General features: G+C 40.4%; 1 protein-coding gene across 2 annotated transcripts in view; it reads right to left on the reverse strand.

Moving 5' to 3' along the window:
• The window catches only part of SUMF1 (sulfatase modifying factor 1), a 98,308-nt gene that overhangs the window by 43,769 nt on the left and 30,149 nt on the right, over nt 1-24,390 (reverse strand). For both annotated transcript variants that reach the window (XM_060631612.3, XM_060631611.3), the window contains exons 4-6: nt 5,762-5,844; nt 3,760-3,882; nt 2,894-3,008 (exon numbers count right to left, since the gene is read on the reverse strand). In XM_060631612.3, coding sequence (XP_060487595.2) covers nt 2,894-3,008; nt 3,760-3,882; nt 5,762-5,844 — 321 coding nt within the window. The remainder of the gene's footprint in view (nt 1-2,893; nt 3,009-3,759; nt 3,883-5,761; nt 5,845-24,390) is intronic.

The following is a 24,390-nucleotide window of genomic DNA, read 5'->3' on the forward strand; positions in this document are numbered from 1 at the left end:
AGTTGTATGAAAGCGGCTAACAAAATAAAAATCCAATTCGTAAGATTCACTGTGGTCAGAATAGTTTGCTACATCCAGACCAGAAGTAATAGCATACATAAAATATCAGGTGAGAGAGCTGTTTCACTGTAGTCCACCCCACCATTGAAGTTAAATTCCTTCTCTCTAATGAACAGACTGTGTGGACACAACAGCTCAAGTGGACTCAAGGTAACTGTCTGGGTCCACAGTCCTATTTTGAAGATTCAGATCTTGCTAAGTCTCATTCCAAACACAGGTGGAAGCCACCTCCCTGTGCCCTCCTGCTTCTTTCTCCCCAGGTCATGTCTCTCAAATTGGTTCTTTGAGGGCCCCTGGTAACTGTTCTAATTTTCTCTTAGGAACTTGAATGGTGCTTCTTCAGGTAATTTCTGGTGCATATATTCCAGGATAGACATCTGCTGAACTCCCAGTTAAATGTTCCCACTCTAAACATCTGTAAAGTGTCCTTATTTCACAGGGAACTTTGTGTTTTCTGAACAGGTGCCCTTAAGGATAAATGACTGTTTTCCTTGGAGACTCAAGTACTGAAATAGGATATGAAATTCCATAGCAGTAAGCACTGTAAAATATTCATAACTGCCCAGTCCAGCCTTTTCATGGCCTTTTACTAAAACTGACAGGCACTTATATAATTTGGTCCATCGGAAGCCCACACCTTAGGATTCAAGGCTTACTGCAATAGCCCTACTTCTCACAGCCTACCATCTAGGAAGGGGACCCAGGCTGCTAAGGCCCTTGTGCCAGTCTCTCTAATGTATCTGCTACCAAAGAAGGCCAGGTATGAGCCCAATGTTCTGAGCCATCCATGTTCAAGGTTAGAGCACCGCAGGTGAGTTGCTGCACACTCCATGGCAGTGTATAACACTTCGATGGCCACTGTACCACTGCCTCCATCTACCAACATCTTTCCTAGGGACTCGTGAGCATCCTCACCGAGCACCTACAATGCCAGTTTCACTGACCAAAGGTGGCCCATCATTGGCTAGGTTTCTCACCCATGGAAAGTCTGAGAAAGGGTGGAACTCCTTTAGTCCCTGACATGTCTAATCCCTCATTTTGCTGAATACAACTATGTGCTTGTGAGAGTACCAGCTATCATGAAGGAAACTTTGGAGGACAATTTCTAGATCAAATGATTAGTCTTCTGCTTCCTTCGGGTAGTACATCATTTCCCATTGGTTTGTGTTGGTTCCTTTATCACATGCTTACACATATATATGGAATTTTATATATACACATATGCACCCCAATACCTCTTGGAAGGCTACATCTTCTCATGCAATCTATTATTTACATCAATTGCCCCCCCAAAATGAAACTATAATGCTTTAACTACTATAGCTCAAACTATTTTTAGATTTCTGGTAGGTCAAGTGTCTCTCCACTCTTCATCTTTTCCAAAAATGTCTGGGTGTTTCTCACTACTTTATTATTTCAGTCACATTTTAGAGTCATTTGGCCATCTTCCAAACAATGTTATCTGTGTTACATTTATAAGTAAATTTTGGAAGAATTATTTTTGTGTGAAACAAAAATACAAATATGAAAAAAATGACAACTGTTTGAAAGAGTGTTGAAAGAAAATCATTCTCTGTAACAACAAACCCAGTAAGGTGTTACTTCCCCACCACAAGATTTCTTTCCGCACTGTTAGGAGAAAATGAAATATTTTCAACATTGCTTCATTAGTGTATGATTTTGCCAGCAAAAGAGCAATGAGAAAAGAACTCTTATATACTTGTGGAGGAAAGTATGCGATACACACTCTGGAAAACAGTTTAGCCATATATCTAAAACCTTTACCAAGAGTGTTTACTAGTCTTTGGCTCATTAATTTCATTTTGGGAAACCTATCTTAAACAAATCATCAGATATACAATTTAATATTTATGTACAAGATGTTCCTTGTTAAATTATTTAGCAAAAACAAAACATGACAAAACAACAGATATAACCTAAATTAGTGAATGATTAATAAAAGGCAAATAAATTAGGGCTTATTCAAATGACAGGTTATCCATCTGTTGAAAGACAATGTATTTGTTCCTCATATTAAGCAGGGAAAAACAGGATTTTAAGTATTACATTCAGCATGACCCAAAAGCAACATGTAAAAAGTATATACATATATATATGTATATATACATATACATATATATATATATATGTATATATATGTATGTATATATATGTATGTATGTATGTATGTATGTATACACACACATATATACACATACACACAGCTATATATACACCAGAAAAACATATGCTGGCATATATGGCAGTTCAGAACATGGGCTTTGGAAACAAACAGACCCAGTTCAAACTCCAACTGTGCTACTTTCCAGTTGCGTATCCTTGGGCAAGTTAGTTAACCTTTCTGTCCCTCAGAATGCCCACCTGGAAAATGAGGATAAAATACATGGTACCTACTTTACAAAGTTGAATTAACATTAAATGCATTAACTCATAAAAATGGCCTAGCACCAAGCCTGCCACACTGCAAACACTCACTAACTACCAGCTATTATTAGCATCAATAAACATGGAAAGGAGCAGAAAGAAATGTACCAAAATGCTAACAAGGTTTATCTCTGGGTGGCAAAATTCCAGGTCCTTTTAATTTTCTCTTTTATACTTTTTGTTTTCCGAAGTTTCTCTAAGTATGATGGAATCAGAAAGAAACTGTGTTATGAAAAAGAATATTTGATTGATTATTAGGAACTGCCACGCGCACAGGCGGATGAACACAGGAAGACGGCAACAGACTAGTCAGAGAGCGCGCAATGCCTTCCGCGCATATCCGCGTTCTCTGTGGCTGCCGCCCGCCTCCAGAAGCCTCGCTACTCACAGGCGCAGTCCCTCGGAAGCCGTCCTCCCCAGTGTTGGTCACAGGAAACTCGCCCTGCCAAATGTTGGCATAATGTTGGCCTTTCGGCTGCAGTTTGTTGCCCCAGGGGAAAAGTCTGTCAGAAGAGACACAGGCATCAGCCTGTCAAACAGGCACAGGCTTCTGGATTAAAGTCAAGAGAAGGAATGCAATGAAAGAGAGGGCATTGCTCACTTGTTCTGAGTGAACTACGTTTTACATTTCAAAAATATAAATAAATAAAGCTTTTAACCAGAACTGTTTTGTTTTTGAAACTTCCGCACAACCAGCTCATGTCAAGTTCACCACAATCTCCGTGTTTCCCGGGTACTAGAGAGGCCTGCAATAAGTCACATAGCTAAAAGAAGGGCTTATAGAAGGCTGGGAAAGTAGGCATCATTGTGGACTTATATGGTAGCACAATCAGGCAGTATCACACCATACTTTTTTAAAAAGCCTCTGCTATTTTAAGGAGCCTTTCCTAGAAGATGTGACCCAAACATGAGCTTTCTCTCTCATGGTTCTAGAAGCAGAGAAATACCACTGCTTCAGGACATGCCTAAAATAAGAAAATCCTAAACGCAAGGCAGCCTGCCAAGAGGCTCTTAGGAGGACTCTGTAAGATCATAGGGAGATGAATGCGTGAAGCACCCTTTGGGGCTGCAGGGAGCCCACTTCACCTGACACTTTGGTGACCCAGGCATCAGTGTCTCCTAGTAAGTTCATGCAGGTGAAGAAAGCCTAGGAAGAAAAAGCTCTTTTTTCAATCAACTTTCTAACCGAAGTAAGTTCCACAGATTTAGAAAAAGGTCAACACATAGTTAGGCAAGGTGAGACCCTCCGAGTACCTGTTTTGCAGGCCTCCTCGACAGCTGTATTCCCACTCAGCTTCCGTGGGCAGCCGCTTTCCCGCCCACGTGCAGTAGGCCATGGCATCGTTCCAGGAGACGTGCAGAACTGGATGATGAGGCCTGGGGAAGAGCAAAAGCAGAGTGTAGAGGGGCACGAACTAGAACAGGAAACAGAAACCAGCTTCAGCAAAGCGCCTATAATCACCCTCAGTCCAATCTGGGTGTCCAATCTCAGTCCAATCAAACCCCAGCTGTGCCACATCTGTCACCTTCCACCACAGGTGTCTGACATCCGAGGCTCCCAAATGGGTTATAATCCTCCTTGGAACTAGACTTAAAACATGTCCTCCCCAGCAGGCAGGCCTAGACCCCTAGAGAATCTCACTTGGTACACTGGGTGTGGAGATGCACCCCCCATGTCCCCCTCGAAGGAAGGAGTGCTGTTCCAGCTGCTGGGAGTGCCCCTTCAGGGTCTCCCACAGCTGTGGAGAGTCACCTAAGAACAGCCAATGACTAACCACAGTAGGGGCATAAAGGTCCAGCCATTTCAGAACACCCACAGCTCCGTCCTACAGGCCCTATTTACCCCAAAGCCCTCAAAGGGATCAGTGGGGACTTCTTGGGCCTACATTACAATCTCAACTTTTCCCTCTGCACAATCTTGCTTTTCCCCTCCTCTGCACAGGTTGCTTGGCTTTAAACTTTGTGCCTTTCTACTACAGATTAGTCAGCTATATGCACCTCCTGCTAGCAGATACCAAATGAGTATTTTTTCTAAGGGCATAGAAGGATAAGGAAGGTTAAGGGGAAAGTTTGCAAATAAGGGGATCCGCACGTTCATACAGCACTAGATAATTCTAATTCCCTGTTCACCCTTTTTCAAGTGAACTACACACTCCTAGTCCATTCCTTAAACACCTCTGAATTCCCTCCAGCAATTACACCATGACTTTCATTTATTCCTTCAACAAATGTTTACTGAGTACCTGCTATGTGTCAGTTACTGTTTTCAGCAGAGACATACTTTGCTAAGAAAATGTACTCAGTGGAAAAAATACATTCCCCTCTGGGTTTTCCTTCTGTCTTAGCTTTTTTTTCTATTAAGTTCATGAAAGAAAATACCATTTGGGAGCTAAGAGGCCCAGTCAACCTGTGGTGCCCAAGAATTCTATGACTTTCTGCCTCACAGTCTATTTCTACCACAAAGGCTGCCAGCTCAGGCTTTGCAAGGTTTCTTTCTGCCCTTCGTCAAGGGGCTATATCCCTAAAGCTGAACTTCATGAGCTCTTAGCTCCCTGACAATGAGGGCAATAACCAGGGATGTTGTTAAAAATAGAGGCTCAAAATTCCCATCAGAAAAAGTGGGTTAGGAGAACAGTTTTCTTAGGCTGTTGAGATGCTGAGTCCTGACCCAACCTTTCTCCATCTCCAGGGCTTAAAGTGCTACTCTATTTTTGCTTGAGATAATTATTTCCTTGCCACCCTGGAGACTGGCTGACCGACTTGCAGCTCTGTGGTTTTTCAGTCAGATGGTGGCCTCAAAGTATGTCAGTCCAGGACTGGAGATAACATGAATCCTATACCCAAGGCTTGAGTTTCCACAGTGACCACCTGGCCAGACACAACTACTTATCCACAGCACAGATGGTCTTCCTCATCGTGACCCACTCATAGGAGAGAGCAAACAGGTTGCAAACATTAAATATGTCAAGAGATTTATAATAGGCCTGTCAAAGGGGGGAAAAATTTGCAAAGCAAACTCTTTGAGAGGCCAAATGAGGAAGAAAGAGGTCACTTGTTAGGAGCCTTCTATGAGTTAGAACAGTGTTTGGATCTCCCCATATGTTATTTCCTGCTATGTTATTTTCCTACCAACCAACGAGAGTTGGTCATTAGCACTCTTTTACAGATGAAGATGGCCACCGAGTTCCTTTTCAACAGCACAGGAATCTTTTTGGCAATTAAAAATGTCCACCAGGGAAAGAACCACCAGCCTCACCTGTGTCGAACAGTAGAGTCTGGTCCTTCTGGGTGTCTCCAGTTAGCGCCTTTAACAGGTAACCACCAGGGAGCAGCTGCAACCTCAAAGCAACACCCAGAAAAGCTGAGGTTAGTTAGGATGACTCTAGAAAAACAATGACTCAGTATGTGCAGAAAAAAATCTGACTTATGATCTTCAACTTCCATATCAGTTACCAAACAAATACTTTTACCAGACTATCAAAAATAAATCTTCAACAAAAAAGTATTATTTCATATCAAAAAGCACCACAATGACTGAATAGACATGTATTTAAATGATGTGTATCTCCAAGAATTGTTTAAAAGAGGAAGTGCTAGCTAATCCTCTATAATCTCTAACAAGTGAGAGACAGGTAGTACTGCTCCTGTTTAAAACATGGGGAAACAGAGTTAACCTTACAAGTATGTGCTGGGCTGAAGGTCCAACCCAGGTGGTCAGATATCAGGCTGAAGCATAGGGTGAAAAGCTGCAGTGTGCTTTCAAAAGACCCTGGTTCAATTTCTAGCCTAACATCAGATGTGCAGCCCCAAGCAAGTTCACTGTTTATCTGGCTTCATCTGCAATATGGGTGCAGGACCCTGGCCTCACCTACCTCAGAGGTTGAATTAGATAGGGAAGTGCTCAGCCAGATGTTCCCAGGACCTTAATTCCTACTTTACAGTTCCAGTTACCCAAGTAAAATTTAGTGACTGGTTAAGAGCTTGGCTTTGGAACCAGTCAAAACAAGAGTCAAATCACCCACGATGTGACCCCTGGCAACCTACTGAACCTCCCAAGGCCTGTTTTCATACTCTTAGATGGAGACAGTAACAATACCTACCTCATGGGTTATGACAAGGAGGAAACATAACATATATGAAGGGCTTACGAGTATGCCTGGCACTAGCATGCACTCAGTACAGAGAACTCATCTCAACCACGGCCTCATGACAGGAGGAGAGTCATAAAACATCTTCATCACCATTGTTCCTAATACTAACCAAAGAACAGAAATTTGCACATGACTCTTGTAATATAAACCGAAGTAGACTCAAGGTTGTCCCCATGACAATGCTACTGTCAGTCATTTGCTCCCTGATGAGCTGGGTTGAGTGGAAGAGAAGGGGGAACTGTTTCTGCTAACAATTACAGCAATCACTGAAAAGACCAAACTCTGTTCTTGTTCTTTTTTTCATATCAGCACAATCAAAACATTCATGGGATTCCAATCACAACCTGATGGGAAAAAACAAATTCTCTTATATTTTTCAATGATACAGGCATTATGTCCTTAAAGGACACTATTGCAAGGTGTTTTATTTTTCTGAGACCAGGAGAGGCGAAAGGCATGGCTTATTTCTGTTTCAAGTATGGCGCTGCAGACACTTAAATCTGGGGATGTTCTCACTGACTTGACTGCTGGATGCTTAGGGTCCAGCGACAGCTAACCCCTTCCATGTCAAGGGCAAAGGTGCATAGAAAGCCGAGGTTTTCCCACTTTCGAGTTTCAGTAACTTCAGATCACTCACCCAACCCCAACCCACCCCCAACACTGATCAGAGAGGGCACCAGAAGTTCTATTTCTTAAAATAATAAAAGAAGTAAAGAAGACAAATGTGACAAAATGTTAACCTTTGTTAAATCTGGGTGGAAGAAATGAGATTGCCTAATTTTCTTGTACCTTTTGTGTTTTGAAACATTTCATCAGTAGCAACTATTTTTAAAAAACTGACTTACTGATCTATTCTACTACTGATGGGCATTTGGGTGGGTTCCAGTTCAGGGCTATCTATTATGAACAGTGTTTACTTCTATCAACATTTTTAGGTGCTCCTGACTTTCAGCAAGTATACATATGCATTTCTGTGGACTGCACACCACAGAGTGGCACTGCTGAATACGTACAGCTTTAGCGAAGACAACCAAACCCAAGCCCGAATGGCACATGTGCTCCAAGGTTTCCAGCCCCTTCTTCAGAGGGGAGCTTCCATGGACCTGGCTGATGTAGAGCAGACCCTGGTACGGCTGCTCCAAGGGCCTCTTAGACTGTTCCCTTTCCTCTCCTCTTCCCCTCAATTCACTCTGGTTACAAGTATTTGCTGAACACCCACTGTCTGCCAGCACTGAGCCTGATTCCTAAAAGAGATCTTCCACTCCAGAAATCCTCAGAGTATGAGTTAAGACAGTATATTGAGGGGCACCTGGGTGGCTCAGTCAGTTAAGCGTCAGATTCTTGGTTTTGGCTCAGGTCATGATCTCGCGGTTTGTGGGTTCGCGCCCCACGTCGGGCTCTGCACTAACAGCGCAGAGCCTGCTTGGGATTCTGTCTCCCTGTCTCTCTGTCCCTCCCCCGCTCACTCTCTGTCTCTCTCAAAATGAAAGTTAAAGACAAGACAGTATATCGATAGTTTTTAAATTATTTTGTTTATCTTACATGGTTCATTGCACAAAGTGGGGAACAAAATGTGGACCTAGTCACTTCATTTTCCTTTAAAAATGTCTACAAAACTCAAACTGGTGGATCTAGGTACCACCTTACACACACTAGTGCTACATGTCTGACTCAGTTTCCTCCCCACCACACACACACACTTTCTCTCATTCTAAATATCTGCTTTTCACTTCTCCCAGGATTTCTCTTCTCTGGAACCTTTCACATTATCTTAGCAACGCATCCCAAACAGACCCCTAGCTTACATGACTTGAATTCATGGAGGTTCACAATGATCAACAATCTCAGGGATGTGCACAGTGAAACACAAAGAACAGACTGGCTTGAGATGGGGAGGGGACACCACGGTAACACTGCCCTCGTCCAAAGGCCACAACTTAGTTTTTCTCCAAGATACTAAGACCTGAGGTAAGTATGCAAAGATAGATCTACAGTATTATAGTATTATTTCTAATTAAAAATTACAAAGTAACCCAGCCTTGGCAGCCATCCATCCAAAGGAATACTGTACAGTTATCAAAAGATACTCCGAGGTGGAAATATGTATATAATGTGTTATAAAGATAACCTATAGAATAGGATATGTATTTGATTCTGTAAAATATATGCATACGAATGTGTATGTAGTATACTCAGAAAAAAAGTCTGGAAGAATATACTTGCAATTATGGGGGTCAAGACTAGAGGAGTAATATGCTTTTTTAAGAATGAGTGTGTATTACAATAATAAGAGTTCTCAACCTCAGCAATGACTGACATATTAGACCAAGTAATTCCTTGTTGTAAGGGGCTGTCTTGTGCCCTGCAGGATGTTTAATAGCATCCCTGACCTCTTCCCACTAGATGCCAATAGCACCCTCCCCCTAATTGCGGGAGCCTAAAATGTCTCCAGACATTGCCAAATGCACCCTGGGAGGTGCAAAATAACCCACTGCACTATGGTAATCAGGAAAAAAAAAAAAAAAGATTCTCTTTCTTAAATGTTAATAGATAGTTCATAGAGGCATAGTGGTAAGAGCATCCTATCCTGGAGCCTGGCTACCTGAGTCTGAACAATAGCACCACATTTTACAAGCTGCATGATCTTGGGTTTCTTAGTTTAACCTTTCTAGGTCTCAGTTTCCTCATTTGTAAAATGGGATAATAATACTTCTATCCTCTTCCTTGGGTTGTTGTGAGAATTAAATAAAGAAATGTACATAAAGAGCTTAGAACAGTGCCTGGTACAGAGTAAGAATTACATAAGTGTTAGCTCTCATTATTACTGTTATTCATTTACGCTATTGCATGTTGCAATATTCTCTTAGAACTTTTGAAGAATATATATTCTATCAGTGAAAATTTGCCCCCTAATACTTCTTCAGCATGAGCCCCAGCCACCCCCCAGTTCAACCTTTTCAGAAGATAGGCTGAGAAATTAGAACATGTGTCATTTCCAAAGAATTCTCAAGAAGAGTGTATAGTTGCCATCTTTCATCACAATCATGATGTGAGAACCATCTACACATAAACTAACCCATTCACTGAAGCAAGTAGCACCACAGATTTGGGGGGTGGGGAGGAAGGGGGTAGGGTATAGAGGATGCAGGAGGAATCCACAGTCACCAAGTCCTAAGCCAGACAAAGCTTTGGGACCTATAAGAGTACCTATACCACATGCCTATCTGTGATAAAGACCTTAAGTCTTCACTGTAATCATCAGATACATAGTCAGGAACGATCTCCCCATCTGACACATGATGAAGAAAAAATAGGTAATCAAAGTCACCCCACATGAGAGGACCAGTGCAATCAGAGGTAGGACATCACTTATCCTGGGAATCACGCTCTAGGAAAGCCATGATGTTTTCCAGCCCAATTTTAGGCAAACCCCATCCAATGTCACTAGATGCCTTCCTTTTTCCAATTGTTACTGTTAACACTATGTTTTTAAAAACTTGTTCTTGAACTCCTGGTTGTGTCTTGAAAATAAATGCTATCCTACCATGTTGAGGAACTTATGAAACAAATAACTTCTGGGAGCCATATATGAGTCAGCTAATCAAGGTCATACTGCAAATTATGGTATGTCTAAGCTCCTTTGCTTCAACAGCAAGGGTCTGCAGGTGTGTTGCTCACAGAGTCGAGCAGACTGGCATGTATGATAAGCCTCATCCTACAAAGAGGACTTTTTTTTTTTTTAAATGTGGTTGCCCACCGGGGCGCCTGGGTGGCGCAGTCGGTTAAGCGTCCGACTTCAGCCAGGTCACGATCTCACGGTCCGTGAGTTCGAGCCCCGCGTCAGGCTCTGGGCTGATGGCTCAGAGCCTGGAGCCTGTTTCCGATTCTGTGTCTCCCTCTCTCTCTGTCCCTCCCCCGTTCATGCTCTGTCTCTCTCTGTCCCACAAATAAATAAAAAAACGTTGAAAAAAAAAAAAAATTTAAATGTGGTTGCCCACCTACCCATTTTCTGTTCAACTGAGACAATTCCAGAGTTACAGCACTCCCTTATAACCAGGGGGAAAAGGATTTTAACTTGACCTATTTCTACTCAACCATCTCCATAGCAACTGTCTTGGGTTTTAAGTTGAAACAGCTGTACCAGACAGCCAGTGACCAATTACAATGTAAATAGAAGCCATGTGAGTATTGATGTCCCCTTGAGAAATGGACTTCCTGGCGCAAAGACATCTTTTCTCACCTCTCCCTAGGGAATTGTAGTAACAGTTTAAAGAAAAGAAATGGAGAAGATATCAAAAGCATCTTTATTCTTGCCAGAGGTGGTAAATTATGCTTCTTATAAACACACAGCCTAGAATACAGTCGGCACAGGAAAAAGAGCACTGTCTAATTATGCATATTCAAGTGTAAAGATGTCAGGTTCACAACTTTACAGCTGTTCTCTTAAAAACTAAATGCATTTAAACAAGCAAATTAAAAAGATGGACATTTCTTGAAACAGTTTAAATATGACAGTTACCCCTATAAAAACAGCCTGGGAGAAGTTTCAACTGACACTAGTGAACAATGAGAAATTATAGACCTGTTCAAATTCATGAAGTGTAAGTTAAAACCGGAGGAGAATCCAGCAACTGAAGGAATCAAACAAAATAGAAAGCACACAGTGAGTTAAAAATCTCTTCCTTCAGGGGCCCCTGGGTGGCTCAGTCAGTTAAGCATCTGACTCTTGATTTTGGCTCAAGTCATGATCTCAGAATTTGTGAGTTCAAGCCCCACATTGGGCTCTGTGCTGACAATGCAGAGCCTGCTTGGGATTCTCTGTCTCCCTCTCTCTCTTCCCCTCCCTACCCATGTGTGCGTGCTCGCTCTCTCTCTCAAAAATAAACAAACAAACAAACAATTAAAAATAAAAGAACTAGGCTTTAATAAAGAACAAAAATGAATTCATCATTGAAATAGGTAGGTAGTCAATTCTGAGAGCTTATTTTAAATTAAATCCTAAATTAGGTATTCATTAATACAATTTGTGTGACAGAAAAAGGCATACTTTTTCACACAGAGTACAAATATTTATGAAATTTAAGACATATATGAAAATTTTCAATACTTTTTGCTTCAGTTCTTAGTGAAATTCCTCATGCTAGAATGCACTACATTCCCACGACATCAATCAGTATACTCTAAATATTCATTACACATCCTTAAGAGAGAAGTGGGTAGATAGCCTATATATAGTCATTCACTATATGTAACATGAAAAAAATCGCTCAAAGAATCACTGGGCTCAAAGAATCCTTAAATATGATCTAGTTTGCCTCCTTCTCTTTTTTGATCTTATTTTTCCTTCCCTTCCCCCACGTTCATCTGTTTTGTTTCTCTTAAATACAGAGAACAAACTGAGGGTTGCAGGAAGGGAGTTGTGTGGGGGGATGGGCTACCTGGGTGATGGGCATTAAGGAAGGCACTTGTTGGAATGAGCATTGAGTGTTCTATGTAAGTAATGAATCACTAAATTCTACCCCTGAAACCACTACTACACTATATGTTAACTAACTTGGATTTAAATAAAAAATAAATACATTTTAAAATTTTTTTTAAAAATAAAATAAGTGCTCTAGTTTACCTCTCAGTTGTATGAAGAAAGTTGATTTGGGATTTTTAAAAAAAAGAGAAAGAAAAGGATTTTTTTTAATATATTTTTTTTTTACTTCTTTAGGCAAAGAGGTGTCCACGTAAATCAACATAACAGCAATTTGATAATACTCAGCAGAAGACTACATCATATGCACACACAGCGAGGAGACCGGCTGAGTTGCTTAGCTTATTTGTACATCCAGAGGAAGGAACAGAATGTAGTCATTAAAAATTATATGCAGGAAAAATGTAAAAATGTAATTGCTTAGATAAATGTTTACCCTACACAGAAAATGAAAAAAGCCACTTATAAGTAAGTATGTGTAGACAAGTCTACTTAAAAATGTGTTTACAGACAGACACCATAAACACACCCCAAGAAAAGATTAGTAGTACATATAATGAAGTGTTTGCGATGGTTATTTCTGGGTAGTGAGATTATGGATAATATTTAATGTTCTTTTGTGGGCACCATTTTTAATTTGTAAATTACACTGAACATATTTTTACTCAGCTTTTCTGTTTTCTTTTAACAGAGGTAAAAGACTTAAGTTTACAATGAAAAACCAAAAAATAATCAATATTAAAAATATTTATTAATTTAATTAAAAATTATTTATATCCACCATTCTTCTGCAAACTTTATTTTTTTTAATGTTTATTTAATTTTGAGAAAGAGAGAGCAGGGAAGAGGCAGAGAGAGAAGGAGCAGAGCATCTGAAGCGGGCTCTGTGCTCACAGCAGATAGCCCAATGCAGGGCTCAAACTCACCAACCGTGAGATCATGACCTAAGCCAAAGTAGGACGCTAAACTGACTGAGCCACCCAGGTGCCCCTGCAAATTTTATTTTTATATTCATCTTCCAGTTTCATCAATCAGCATACACATTTTTACATATTTTTCCCAAATTATATATTGATTGTTTTCATTCATTTTACTAAATATTTTCCTATTTTTAATCTGGACTTCACAACAAACATTTTTAGTGGCCACACACAATATTTTTCATCTTGATATATCATAATTTACCAAATAATCTCCTAACACTGAACCACTCAAGTTATATTAAACTTTGTTGCTCTTGGGGGAGGGGGGGCAGCTATTACAGATAACAATACAGTAAATATCTTCAAACACCTTTACTTACATTTTGAATTTTTTTTGCTTCTGCTAAATTTCCAGAAATAGTACCTAAGAGTATATCTCTATAGTTCTTTCTAAAACTCATTTTTAAAAATCTTCAACATTAATAGATTTTGTGAGTAGTTTCCGTCTGCAAAGAGGGCTGAGTATATGTAAAAAAAAATCATGGCACTCCACAGCAAGGTATTTATTACAATTCTTTACAAGGAGGCTCCATTTAGGCTCCTTAAATTGTTAGTGGCTTACTTAGATCCTTTTCAATGTATAATACAGGGAAATTGCAGAAAGTCTGAATGCCATTTGATTTTTTTCTTCATGCCTTCCAAGTTCTGAAGCTTCTGAGAAAAAAAAGGGCAAACAGAAGACAGAATGTAGAAAAAGCATCCTAAGAACGGGAGATTTTGGAGGTAAATCAGAAAATGAATAATCCTGCCTGTTTTTTGGAAAAGAGAAGAAAAAGAGGAGAATCATCACCCCCAAATGCATCATGATAAAGGGGACAGGACTCTTGCTGCAAAGGCAGTCAAGGTCCACAGTCAGAGATGATCTATCTACTTCCTAACTGTGGTTTAGCGACAGGCATCTGCAGAGGGTCACACAGCGTGGTGGTTCAACTCCTGTCCCTTGAAACTAGAGGCTACTAGGGGCGCCTGGGTGGCTCAGTCGGTTAAGCGTCCGACTTCAGCTCAGGCCATGATCTCGCGGTCTGTGAGTGCAAGCCCCGCATCGGGCTCTGTGCTGACAGCTCAGAGCCTGGAGCCTGTTTCAGGTTCCGTGTCTCCCTCTCTTTCTGACCCTCCCCCGTTCATACTCTGTCTCTCTCTGTCTCAAAAATAAATAATAAATGTTAGGAAAAAAAAAAAAAGAAAAGAAACTAGAGGCTACTACTGAGCTAGCCCATCTCAGCCTAGGGCTGCAGGACCACAGAACAAATTCTGAATACTCCACAGGGCTAACTTCTTCAGGTTACCAGCCCGACATGTACATTTCACCCTGCAGCTGGACACTGTGCCAGAGGCAGCATAGTGAATGCTGATTCTCCTTGTGGTGACAACACACAATATAGGAAACATATGCATAATTTTTAACAACATTGTGTATCTTGCAAAGCTCTGCTAGAGTTGGGGAAGCAAAGACGACCTTGGCAGGGAGTGGAAACCTGGCTCTACACTCAGGGATGCCATGTTTTCCCAGTATGACTGCATGCTTAACACAGGCATGCTTACAATGCTGCAGGGTTTTAAAGGTGGGATGGATCTGGGAGGCCATCTATTTAAACTTCCTCATTTTACAGATGAAAAAATAAGCCCTGAAAAGCAGCAGGCAAAGCCAGGAAAAGAACTTACAACTGCAGATTTTCAGTTCATAACTCTTTTCTACTATCCAAGCATTTTCCAACAGCTGTTTCCTAATAGTTTACAAGATGTTGGTAGGTGAAGGGGGAGATGGTGGTGGAGGTGGGGAGGCTCCACAGTCACAGCAGTCTAAGTAGTTAGGAAGGCACAGGGTCAATCAAGTTAAACAAGTCTATTATTATATTATTATTATTGCAGAACTGTTCAAAATCTTTAAACTGTAACATGTAATTAAGTTTTGAATAAAGGGATATAGTATGCATCTGAGCCAAGTAGTTCACCAAGTTGTTAGTAGGTTCCAACCCTGCCTCTCCTGCTATTTACTAGCAATGTGACATTGGGCAAGTTACTGAACCTCTCTGAGCCATGGTTTCCTCAATCAGCAAAATTAGTACACTAAGAAATCTTATCTAATATACTAGATATTAGTAATATACTAGTAACATCTAGTCAGTTTATTACTAGAAATCTATAAAATTAATTCGCAATGGGGGCGCCTCGGTGGCTCAGCCAGTTAAGTGTCCAACTTCAGCTCAGGTCACGATCTCACAGTTTGTGGGTTCAAGCCCCAAGTCAGTCTCTGCACTGACAGAGCCTAGAGCCTGCTTCAGATTCAGTGCCCACCTCTCTCTCTGCCCCTCCCCCGTCCATGCTCTGTCTCTCTGTCTCTCTCTCTCTCAAAAATAAAAATAAACATTTAAAAAAAAAACTAATTCACAATGGTTTCATTCACTCATTCATTCATTCACTCAATAAACATTCCATGAACATCTGCCCTACGCCAGCCCTGTGCTGGGCCCAGGAGGTGCAGAAACGAAGCATACAATCTGGGGTTGAAGGCAAACAAATGAGTAGATGACTTTAAGCCTGCATTAAATACTGTACCAAGAGGAACTGGATGAGCTATGGGAGCCCAAGGAGGGGCACCCAACCACAGTCAGGGGATGCTACTTTGCAAGTGCTTCCCATAGGAGGTGAGAAGGAGGAGCAAGTGAAGCAGGGAAGGAGTGGGTAGGGCATTCCACACAGGAAGCTGCCTGCATTGTAAGTGTACTTCACTTAATCAGAAAAGTTGGGCATCAATATTTTTGGTTCAATAAAACATACCACAGATCTTCAGAACCTTAGATCTGAATGGAATGTCAAGAGGTCACGTGATTTCAACTTTTATACCCAAAGCCATCCTTTCTACAGTGTCCCTAGGAGGATAGGTAAGGTAGGATAAACACTGGTCCTCATGTGATGGAGCAGTCCAGATTTACACCTGTTATCCAGCATAATTAAGAGCATCCCATTTCACTCTCAAAAGTGTCCTGATTTGGACAATAAATTGTATGGTCACTCTATCAATAGATGGTCTCCCTGTCTCAGCTTGAACAATTCGGGTGACCGACACCACTTCCTCACAGGCAGTCCCTCATGTCTAGGTCATTCTAGTAAACAGAAGATTCCTAATCAATGGTTAAAATGAAATGCCTTCCAGAGGCCTTCCAACTGCTGGGACTCATTAGGCTCCCAAGGATCACATGGAATAAATCAAATTCCTTTCAGATCACCTTTCAGACATTTGTAGAATAATTATAATTCAGTCAACTCTTAGTCTTCACTAGGTTCAGTAATTTCTCCAACCTTCTCCAGGTTCTCTACCATCTCAAAGGCAATCACCATCTCCCCAGCTTCTCAGGCCAAAACGTAGTAGTCATACTTGAGTCCTTCCTCTCCTTCTCCCCTTATGGGTTCAGATGTACTTCCAAATATCAGACCACTTTGAGCATCTCTACTCCTACCACCCTGCTCTACAGCAATCAAGTCTCACCAACTGTGACAAAACCCATGCAGAAGCCAGAGCAACCTCTTTACTTTTTTTTTAATTTAAATTTTTATTAGTTAACATATAGTGCAGTATTGGTTTCAGGAGTAGAATTCAGTGATTCATCAGTTACATACAACATCCAGTGCTCATCCCAAGTACCCTCCTTAATGTCCATCAACCATCTAGCCCATCACCCATGCACCTCCCTCCATCAACCCTCAGTTTGTTCTCTAATATTAAGAGTCTCTTGTGGTTTCCCTCTCCTCTCTTCCCCACCCCTTCCCATATGTTCATCTGTTTTGTTTCTTAAATTCCACATATGAGTGAAATCATATGGTATTTGTCTTTCTCTGATTGATTTTGTTTAGCGTAATACATTCTGGCTTCATCCACGTCATTGCAAATGGCAAGATTTCATTCTTTTTGATGGCTGAGTAATAGTCTACTGTGTATATATACCGCATCTTCTTTATCCATTCATCAGTCAACGAACATTTGGCTCTCTCCATAGTTTGGCTATTGTTGATAATGGTACAGAGCAGCCTCTTTAAAATGTTAACTAGGTCCGGGGCGCCTGGGTGGCTCAGTCGGTTGAGTGACCGACTTCGGCTCAGGTCATGATCTCATGGTTTGTGAGTTCGAACCCCACGTCAGGCTCTGTGCTGACAGCTCAGAACCTGGAGCCTGCCTCGGATTCTGTGTCTCCCTCTCTCTCTGCCCCTCCCCCACTCATGCTCTGTCTCTCTCTGTCTCAGAAATAAACAAAAAAATTTTTTATTGAATGTTAACTAGGTCCAATGGCTTCTCACTGCACTGAAGAAGAAACCCAAACTTCTCTGAGGCTGCAGAGCCCTATGTAATCCACTTGCCACCTATTTTTCCAACCTAACCATCAACTTACATCACAATCCCCCTCGTTCATCACTCCCTCATTACTGGTCATGCTGGCTCCTATTCCTCATTTAGGTTTCCGCTCAAGTGTCAGAGAAGCCATCCCAGACCCCACAAATAAAAGAGCCAAAAGAACCCGACCACAGTACATTACAGCCACTTTCTATCCTGTTACTCTCTTTACTTTATTCATAGACCATTAGCATAGTCCATTACAACTTCACTTGTTTAGAGTCTTACAGAGTTAAACCTTCAAGAGACTGAGGACTCATACCTGCTTCCCTGTTGTATCCACAGCACTCAGAACACTGCCTCGCCCATAGCACATACGAGATAAACATTTGTTTAATGAATAAATTCACCTGTTCCTGAGGTTTCCATGTTTTCCAAACCCCTCCCCACTTTGGGTGAGCATGTTCTGGATAAATACCAATTTTAGATATAGTCTTTCAATGGGATGTCCTTTTGTAAAGAGAGAGACTCAGCTCCTGGCTTATGAGTTTTACACAGTGGGAAAGGTCCTATACTGGTTCTCAAGGACTAATAGGTAGGTACCACCCTCGACATTATCCAGAATTGAGGCAAACCATTTCCCCTCCTGGGCCATAACTGCCTCATCTATAAAGAAAGTGTTTTTTGCCAAATGGTTTTGAAAGTTCCATTGACTCAAAATTCTCATTTTTGCATAACTTCTTCTTAAAGCTGGATCTCTCCTAGGCATGACTCCCTACTCAATAGTCAATCTTTGTCTCACTTTAGAGGTTTACAATGCAGACACCAATATTTGGGAGGTACAGGGATGTGAGAATCATTATTACTTCTTCATCGAAGTCAAATCACAAAAGACCTAGGACTTGGAAAGAATCTTAAGGGGGTACCTGGGTGGCTCAGTTACTTAAATGTCCAACTCTTGATCTCAGCTCAGGTTTTGATGTCAGAGTGGTGACTTCAAGCCCTGTGTTGGGTTCTGTGCTGAGTATGAAGCCTACTAGAAGAAGAAGTAGGAGAAGAGGAAGAAGATGGAAAAGAAAGAGAAGAAGAGGAAGAGGAGAAGGAAGAGGAGGAGGAGAAACTTAAGGACTCCTTAAAGAGATATTTCACGTCTGAGCCTCTAGAACCCCAATATGCCTTGCCTCATTCACACTCATTCTGATCAGGTGCTTTGTTTCAGCGCAGGTTGAAAAAAAAAACTATGCCCTGTTATCCTATTGTATTGGGTTCTCACCTTCCAGGGTTATCAGGCTTTGCTTCCTGAGCCTACACCACACATTGACTCCTCAATCAGACAGACAACTATTCTTTTCAAAAACAGACACAAAATACAGTTGTGTGACTATGTTTTCTTCTTATCTTATCCCATCAGCCACCCCTGGACCACCCTTCCAAAATAACTCAGTCACTGTGAACCTACCTCAACCCCGATTGACTAAGCCAGTGTTTTCTTGCCAAGAAAAAGCAACTTTCCAACATGAGACAGGTCATGTGAGGTCTGAGCCCCGTAGCTTTCAAAAACTAAATGCTCTAACAGATGATACCCAAATGGCATTCTTTCATTTTTTTGGCAAATATTTATTAGGTGCTTAAGTGATAGTTACTATGCTGAGGACATAGTGGTATAGTGCATTCTCACACACCATTATAGAATATACCTGGTAAAGGGGAAGGCATTCAACAAATACCTACAGAAACAATTATAAGTGAGACAACTGACATAAAAAGAAAGCACAAGAAGCGACAAGAATAAATGGAACAATCTAAATCTGGAATATGGGACAAGAGAAAGCCATTTCAAATGGACTTCCCAGAGTAAATGTAGCTAAGACCAGACCATAGAAGGCTGAAGGTGAGTAGCCAGAGCATAGGAACATAGTAGGTCCTTCACCAGATGCTTTGCTCTAATTGATCCCAAAATTAGTTATTCCATATCTGCAAGGCTTCCCTTAAATGCCTCTTCCTCACACAGTCCTTTCCTGGTCAACAACAAATGCAGCTCTCCTGGCACCTCCCCTAACTGCTCCACAGCACTCCTTACCACAGCACCTGTCCATGCCCTTCCCAATTCATTTCTCAATGTTATTTCATGCTACCTCCAGGACATTCCACGATGGTATGGATCTCACATATTCTCATTCTTTTTGAAAATTTTAAAAAACATGATGTATGTGTCTTCGTTTTTATTTCTCTAAAACATTTGATATAAAAAATTCATAAATCAGAAAAAAACATCTAATTTTGGTTTAGAGCCTATATGACCCCATCCCTTAAATTGTGAGCCTGTAAAGGGCAACAGGGTGGAATATCTTCCATTTCTGTATTCTCAGGAATAGCAAAGTATCTGGAGGACAATAGGACATTTTTGATTGTTTGCTAAAGAGGCCACATTTTAAGCCAAAAAGCAAACTTTCAAACAGAGGGAGGTAGACTCATTTCTATCACTAGAAGAAGTCAAAGAACACACCACAGGGATAATGGCAGGTAATTAAGGAGGCATGAATCCAAACAACTACTCAAAAAATACGTCACTGTACATAGTCAAAAGAATTGAAAGCAGGCACTCAGACACTTGTAGACCAATGTTCACAGCAGCATTATTCACAAAAGCCAAAACAGCTATTAGATGTTAAATAGCCAGAAACAGCACAAATGTCCATTAACAGATGAACAGATAAACAAAATGTAATCTATAGAAACAATGGAATATCATTCAGCCTTAAAGAGATGAAATCTAATAATGCTGTAACATAAATGAAACTTGAAGACATTTTGCTAAGTCATATAAGCCAGACACAAAAGGACATTTCTATGAGACACGGAGAGTAAAGAAACTTATAGAGAGACCAAGTACAATCAAGGTTACCAGGTGATGGGAGGGAAGGGAGAATGTGAAGTTATTGCTTCATGGGTACAGAGTTTCTGTAAGGGATGGTCAACAAATTCAGGAAAAATACAGTGATGATGACTGCATGACATTGGGAATGACTTACTGCCAGCGAACTGTATGCTCAAAAATGGTTAAAAAAGGGGTGCCTGAGTGACTCAGTAGGTTAAGCGTCCAACTTCAGCTCAGGTCGTGATCTCGATTCGTGAGTTCCAGCCCCACATGGGGCTCTGTGCTGACAGCTCAGAGCCTGGAGCCTGCTTCAGATTCTGTGTCTCCCTCTCTCTCTGCCCCACATCCCACTCACACTCTGTCTCTCAAAAATAAACAAACATTAAAAAAAAATTTTTTTAATGGTTAAAATGTTAAATTTTATGTTTTTGTATATTTTCACCACCCCCACTAAAAAAAAAAGAAAGAAAAAAAAGAAAAAGAAAGGATGTATCACTGATATTTCTCCAGCCAAGGACTCTGAGATAATCCAAGAGGATTTATTCCACAATACCAAATCCTTTCAAAATATCATTACAACTTGGCAGAGTGCTATATATGATGTTATCAAATCTTACAAATGGGCAACAGTAAAGCAAAGCAAAGAAAATTTAACTCAATTTTCAATTAGAGATAGCACACTGGAAGAAGCCAGCATAATGACATTTACTAAAAGACTTTTTATGTGCTAAGTACTGTAGTAGGTGGTTCTTTGTACATGCATTTGATCTTTACAATACTCTCCTAGTTAGGTATTATTACCCATACAAGAAATTGATTAAAAGAAGCAAAATGCTAGTTACAGTAAAGAAAAAAATAATTAACCACAGTGATGCACTGGCAAAAAAGGAATGAAGAAACAAAACTACAAAATCACCACTGGCAGTAAACAAGACAAAACTGGGGGTCTACATCTAACCAGGTTACCAGATTAACTGCCTTTAAAAAAAAAAAAAAAAAACTCAACATTTTCCTGAGAATTATATCAAGACCAGAAACTCAACACTGAAGGGAAAAGAAAATGAACCAGTGCCAACCATAAGATACCCCAGATGGAATTATCAAAGACTTTTTTTAAGGGCATGGAGCCCAACACAGGGTATGAACTCACAACCCTGAGATCAAGAATTGTACACTGAACCGACCAAGCCACCCAGGCACCCCGGAATTACCAAAGACTTTAAAGCAGCTATTACAATCATCAGCTATGAGGTAAAGGTGAATATTCTTGAAATGAATAGATAGGTAGGAGTTATCAGCAGAGAAACAGGAACTATTTTTTAAAAAGAAACTTTAGAGGGGCGCCTGGGTGGCTCAGTCGGTTAAGCGGCCGACTTCGGCTCAGATCATGATCTCACGGTCCGTGAGTTTGAGCCCTGCATCCGGCTCTGTGCTGACTGCTCAGAGCCTGGAGCCTGTTTGGGATTCTGTGTCTCCCTCTCTCTCTGACCCTCCCCCGTTCATGCTCTGTCTCTCTCTGTCTCAAAAATAAATAAATGTTAAAAAAATAAAAAAATTTTAAAAAAATTTAAAAAAATAAAAAAACTTTAGAATTGCAAAATATAATATCTAAAATTAAAAATTCACTGGATAGGCTCAAGAGCACAATGACAATAACAGAAAAGGGGGAACTTGAAGATATATCAATAGAAAGTACACAATCTAAAGAACAGAGAGAAAAAAACAATTTTAAAACAATGAAAAAAGCCTTAGGGACCTGTAGGATAATATCTACATGGGATAACACCCATGCATTGGAGTCCTAAAAAGAAAGGAGACATTAATGTTGAAAAAAATATTTGCCAAAATGGCTGAAAACTCCCCTAATGTGGTTAAAGCCATAAATCTACAGACCAAGGACCTCAAAAAATAGGATAATTCCTAAATCCTAAGAAAACCCCAAATGTCCAAATCATAATCAAACTACAAAGACAAGATTTTTTTTTTAATTTTTTTAATGTTTATTTATTTTTGAGAGAGGGAGAAAGGGAGAGCACGAGCAGGGGAGGGGCAGAGTGAGAGGGGGACACACAATCTGAAGCAGGCTCCAGGCTCTGAGCTGCCAGCACAGAGCCTGATGCGGGGCTCGAACTCACGAACTGCGAGATCATGACCTGATCCGAAGTCTGATGCTTAACCGACTGAGCCATCCAGGCGCCCTAAGATTTTTTAAGTCTTGAAAGGAGCCAGAAAATAATGGCACTAATAGATATAAGAGACCAGTGATTGAACTGGTGCTATCAGAAACCACATGACTAGAAAACAGTCAAACATTTTCAAAGTGATGAAAGAAGTGCCAACCCAGAGATCTGTTGTATCCAGTGAAAATATCCTTCAGGAATGAAGGGGACATAAAGACATGTCTCATCTCAGATGAGAACAAACTAAGAGAATTCATGGATATAAGACTTGTTCTCACATAAATGCTAACAGAAGTTATTTAGGTTGAAAGGAGATAATACCAGAGGAAAACAGGCAACTTCGGAAATAAAGAGCAACAGAAATGGTTTGGGTAAATATAATAGATTACTTTTCTACTTTAAATTAAAAATACAGGGGCACCTGGGTGGCTCAGTCAGTTAAGCATCCGACTTGGGCTCAGATCATGATCTCACTGTTCATGAGTTTAAGCCCCGCGTCAGGCTCTGTGCTGACAGCTCAGAGCCTGGAGCCAGCTTCAGATTCTGTGTCTCCTTCTCTCTCTCTCTGCCCCTCCCCCACTCGTGCTCTGTCTCTCTCTCTCTCTCTCTCACTCAAAATTAAATAAACATTAAATATATACATATATATATGTTGCAAACAAAAATTATAACACCATCTTGGGTCTTTTCAATGTATAGAGATGTACTATATATGCCAAGTATAGCACAGGGGTAAAGGAACCTATATGGTTATGAGGTACTTACATTTACTTGAAGCATTAAAACGTTAACTCTATGATAGACTGTGAGAAGTTATGTACACATCTTGTAATCCTCATGGCAACTACTAATATTACCAAAGACATAGCCAAAAAGCAACGAAAATTAAAATAAAATATATAAATGGAATATATATACCCATAGATTCAAAAGTGGGTTTAAGAGATTGACAAGGGCTGACTCACACCTAACTGGAGTCCCTAAGAGGGGTAAGTGGGAATGAAGAAAAAGCAATATTGAAAACAATAATGGTTAAGAATAGTCTGAAGTTGGGGCGCCTGGGTGTTGGTTAAATGTCTAGCTCAGGTCTTGATCTCAGGGTCGTGAGTTGGAGCCTTGTGTTGGGCTCCACATGGGGCATGAAGCCTACTTAAAAAAAAAAAAAAAAAAAAAAAAAAAAAGAGTCCACAGTTGTTTAAGAAACAGTCCTCAGATCCAGGACGCCCAATGACACTCAAGCTGGATAAATGATAGAAATCAACACCTATAAATATCACAGTCCAAATGTATAATCACAAAGACAGGAGATAATCGTAAAAGCAGCCAGAGCCAGATCACCTGCACAGGAAAAGCACCAGACTGAAGAATGGCAACAACAGAAGCCAGAAGACAGTGAAATCATCTCTTCGGTGAACAGACAGTAAATAATTGCCAATCTCAAGTTTTTACTTCATGAAAATATCTTTCAACAAAACAAAATTAAAGATATTTTCAAACTATTAATAACAAGAACATTTACTACCAAAGGATGTCCTTTAGTCAGAAGATACATTCTGTCTGGCATGCAGAAAGGAGGGCACAGACAGCAGTAATTATAGCCACAACTGAATATTGATTATATAGAAATGTATTGATAACATCTAAGTACTGGAGGAAGAGAACAAATTGGAATAAAATAGTGGATATCAGTAATACATAAGTTGGATGGGGATGATGAGAGCACGGTCCTAGTATTATAGAGCAGAAAAATGAACAGACTAAAAGTTAGACTTTAAATGAACGTTACAATAGTTTAGTAAATGAAGATACATACATATAGAACTTCTAAGGAGACAAGTGAAGTTAGAATGAGGAGAAAAAATAAAAATATGCAATAAATTGAAGAAA

Source organism: Panthera onca, chromosome A2, assembly GCF_046562875.1.
Source record: "Panthera onca isolate mPanOnc1 chromosome A2, mPanOnc1 haplotype 2, whole genome shotgun sequence".
NCBI classification, from domain to species: domain Eukaryota; kingdom Metazoa; phylum Chordata; class Mammalia; order Carnivora; family Felidae; genus Panthera; species Panthera onca.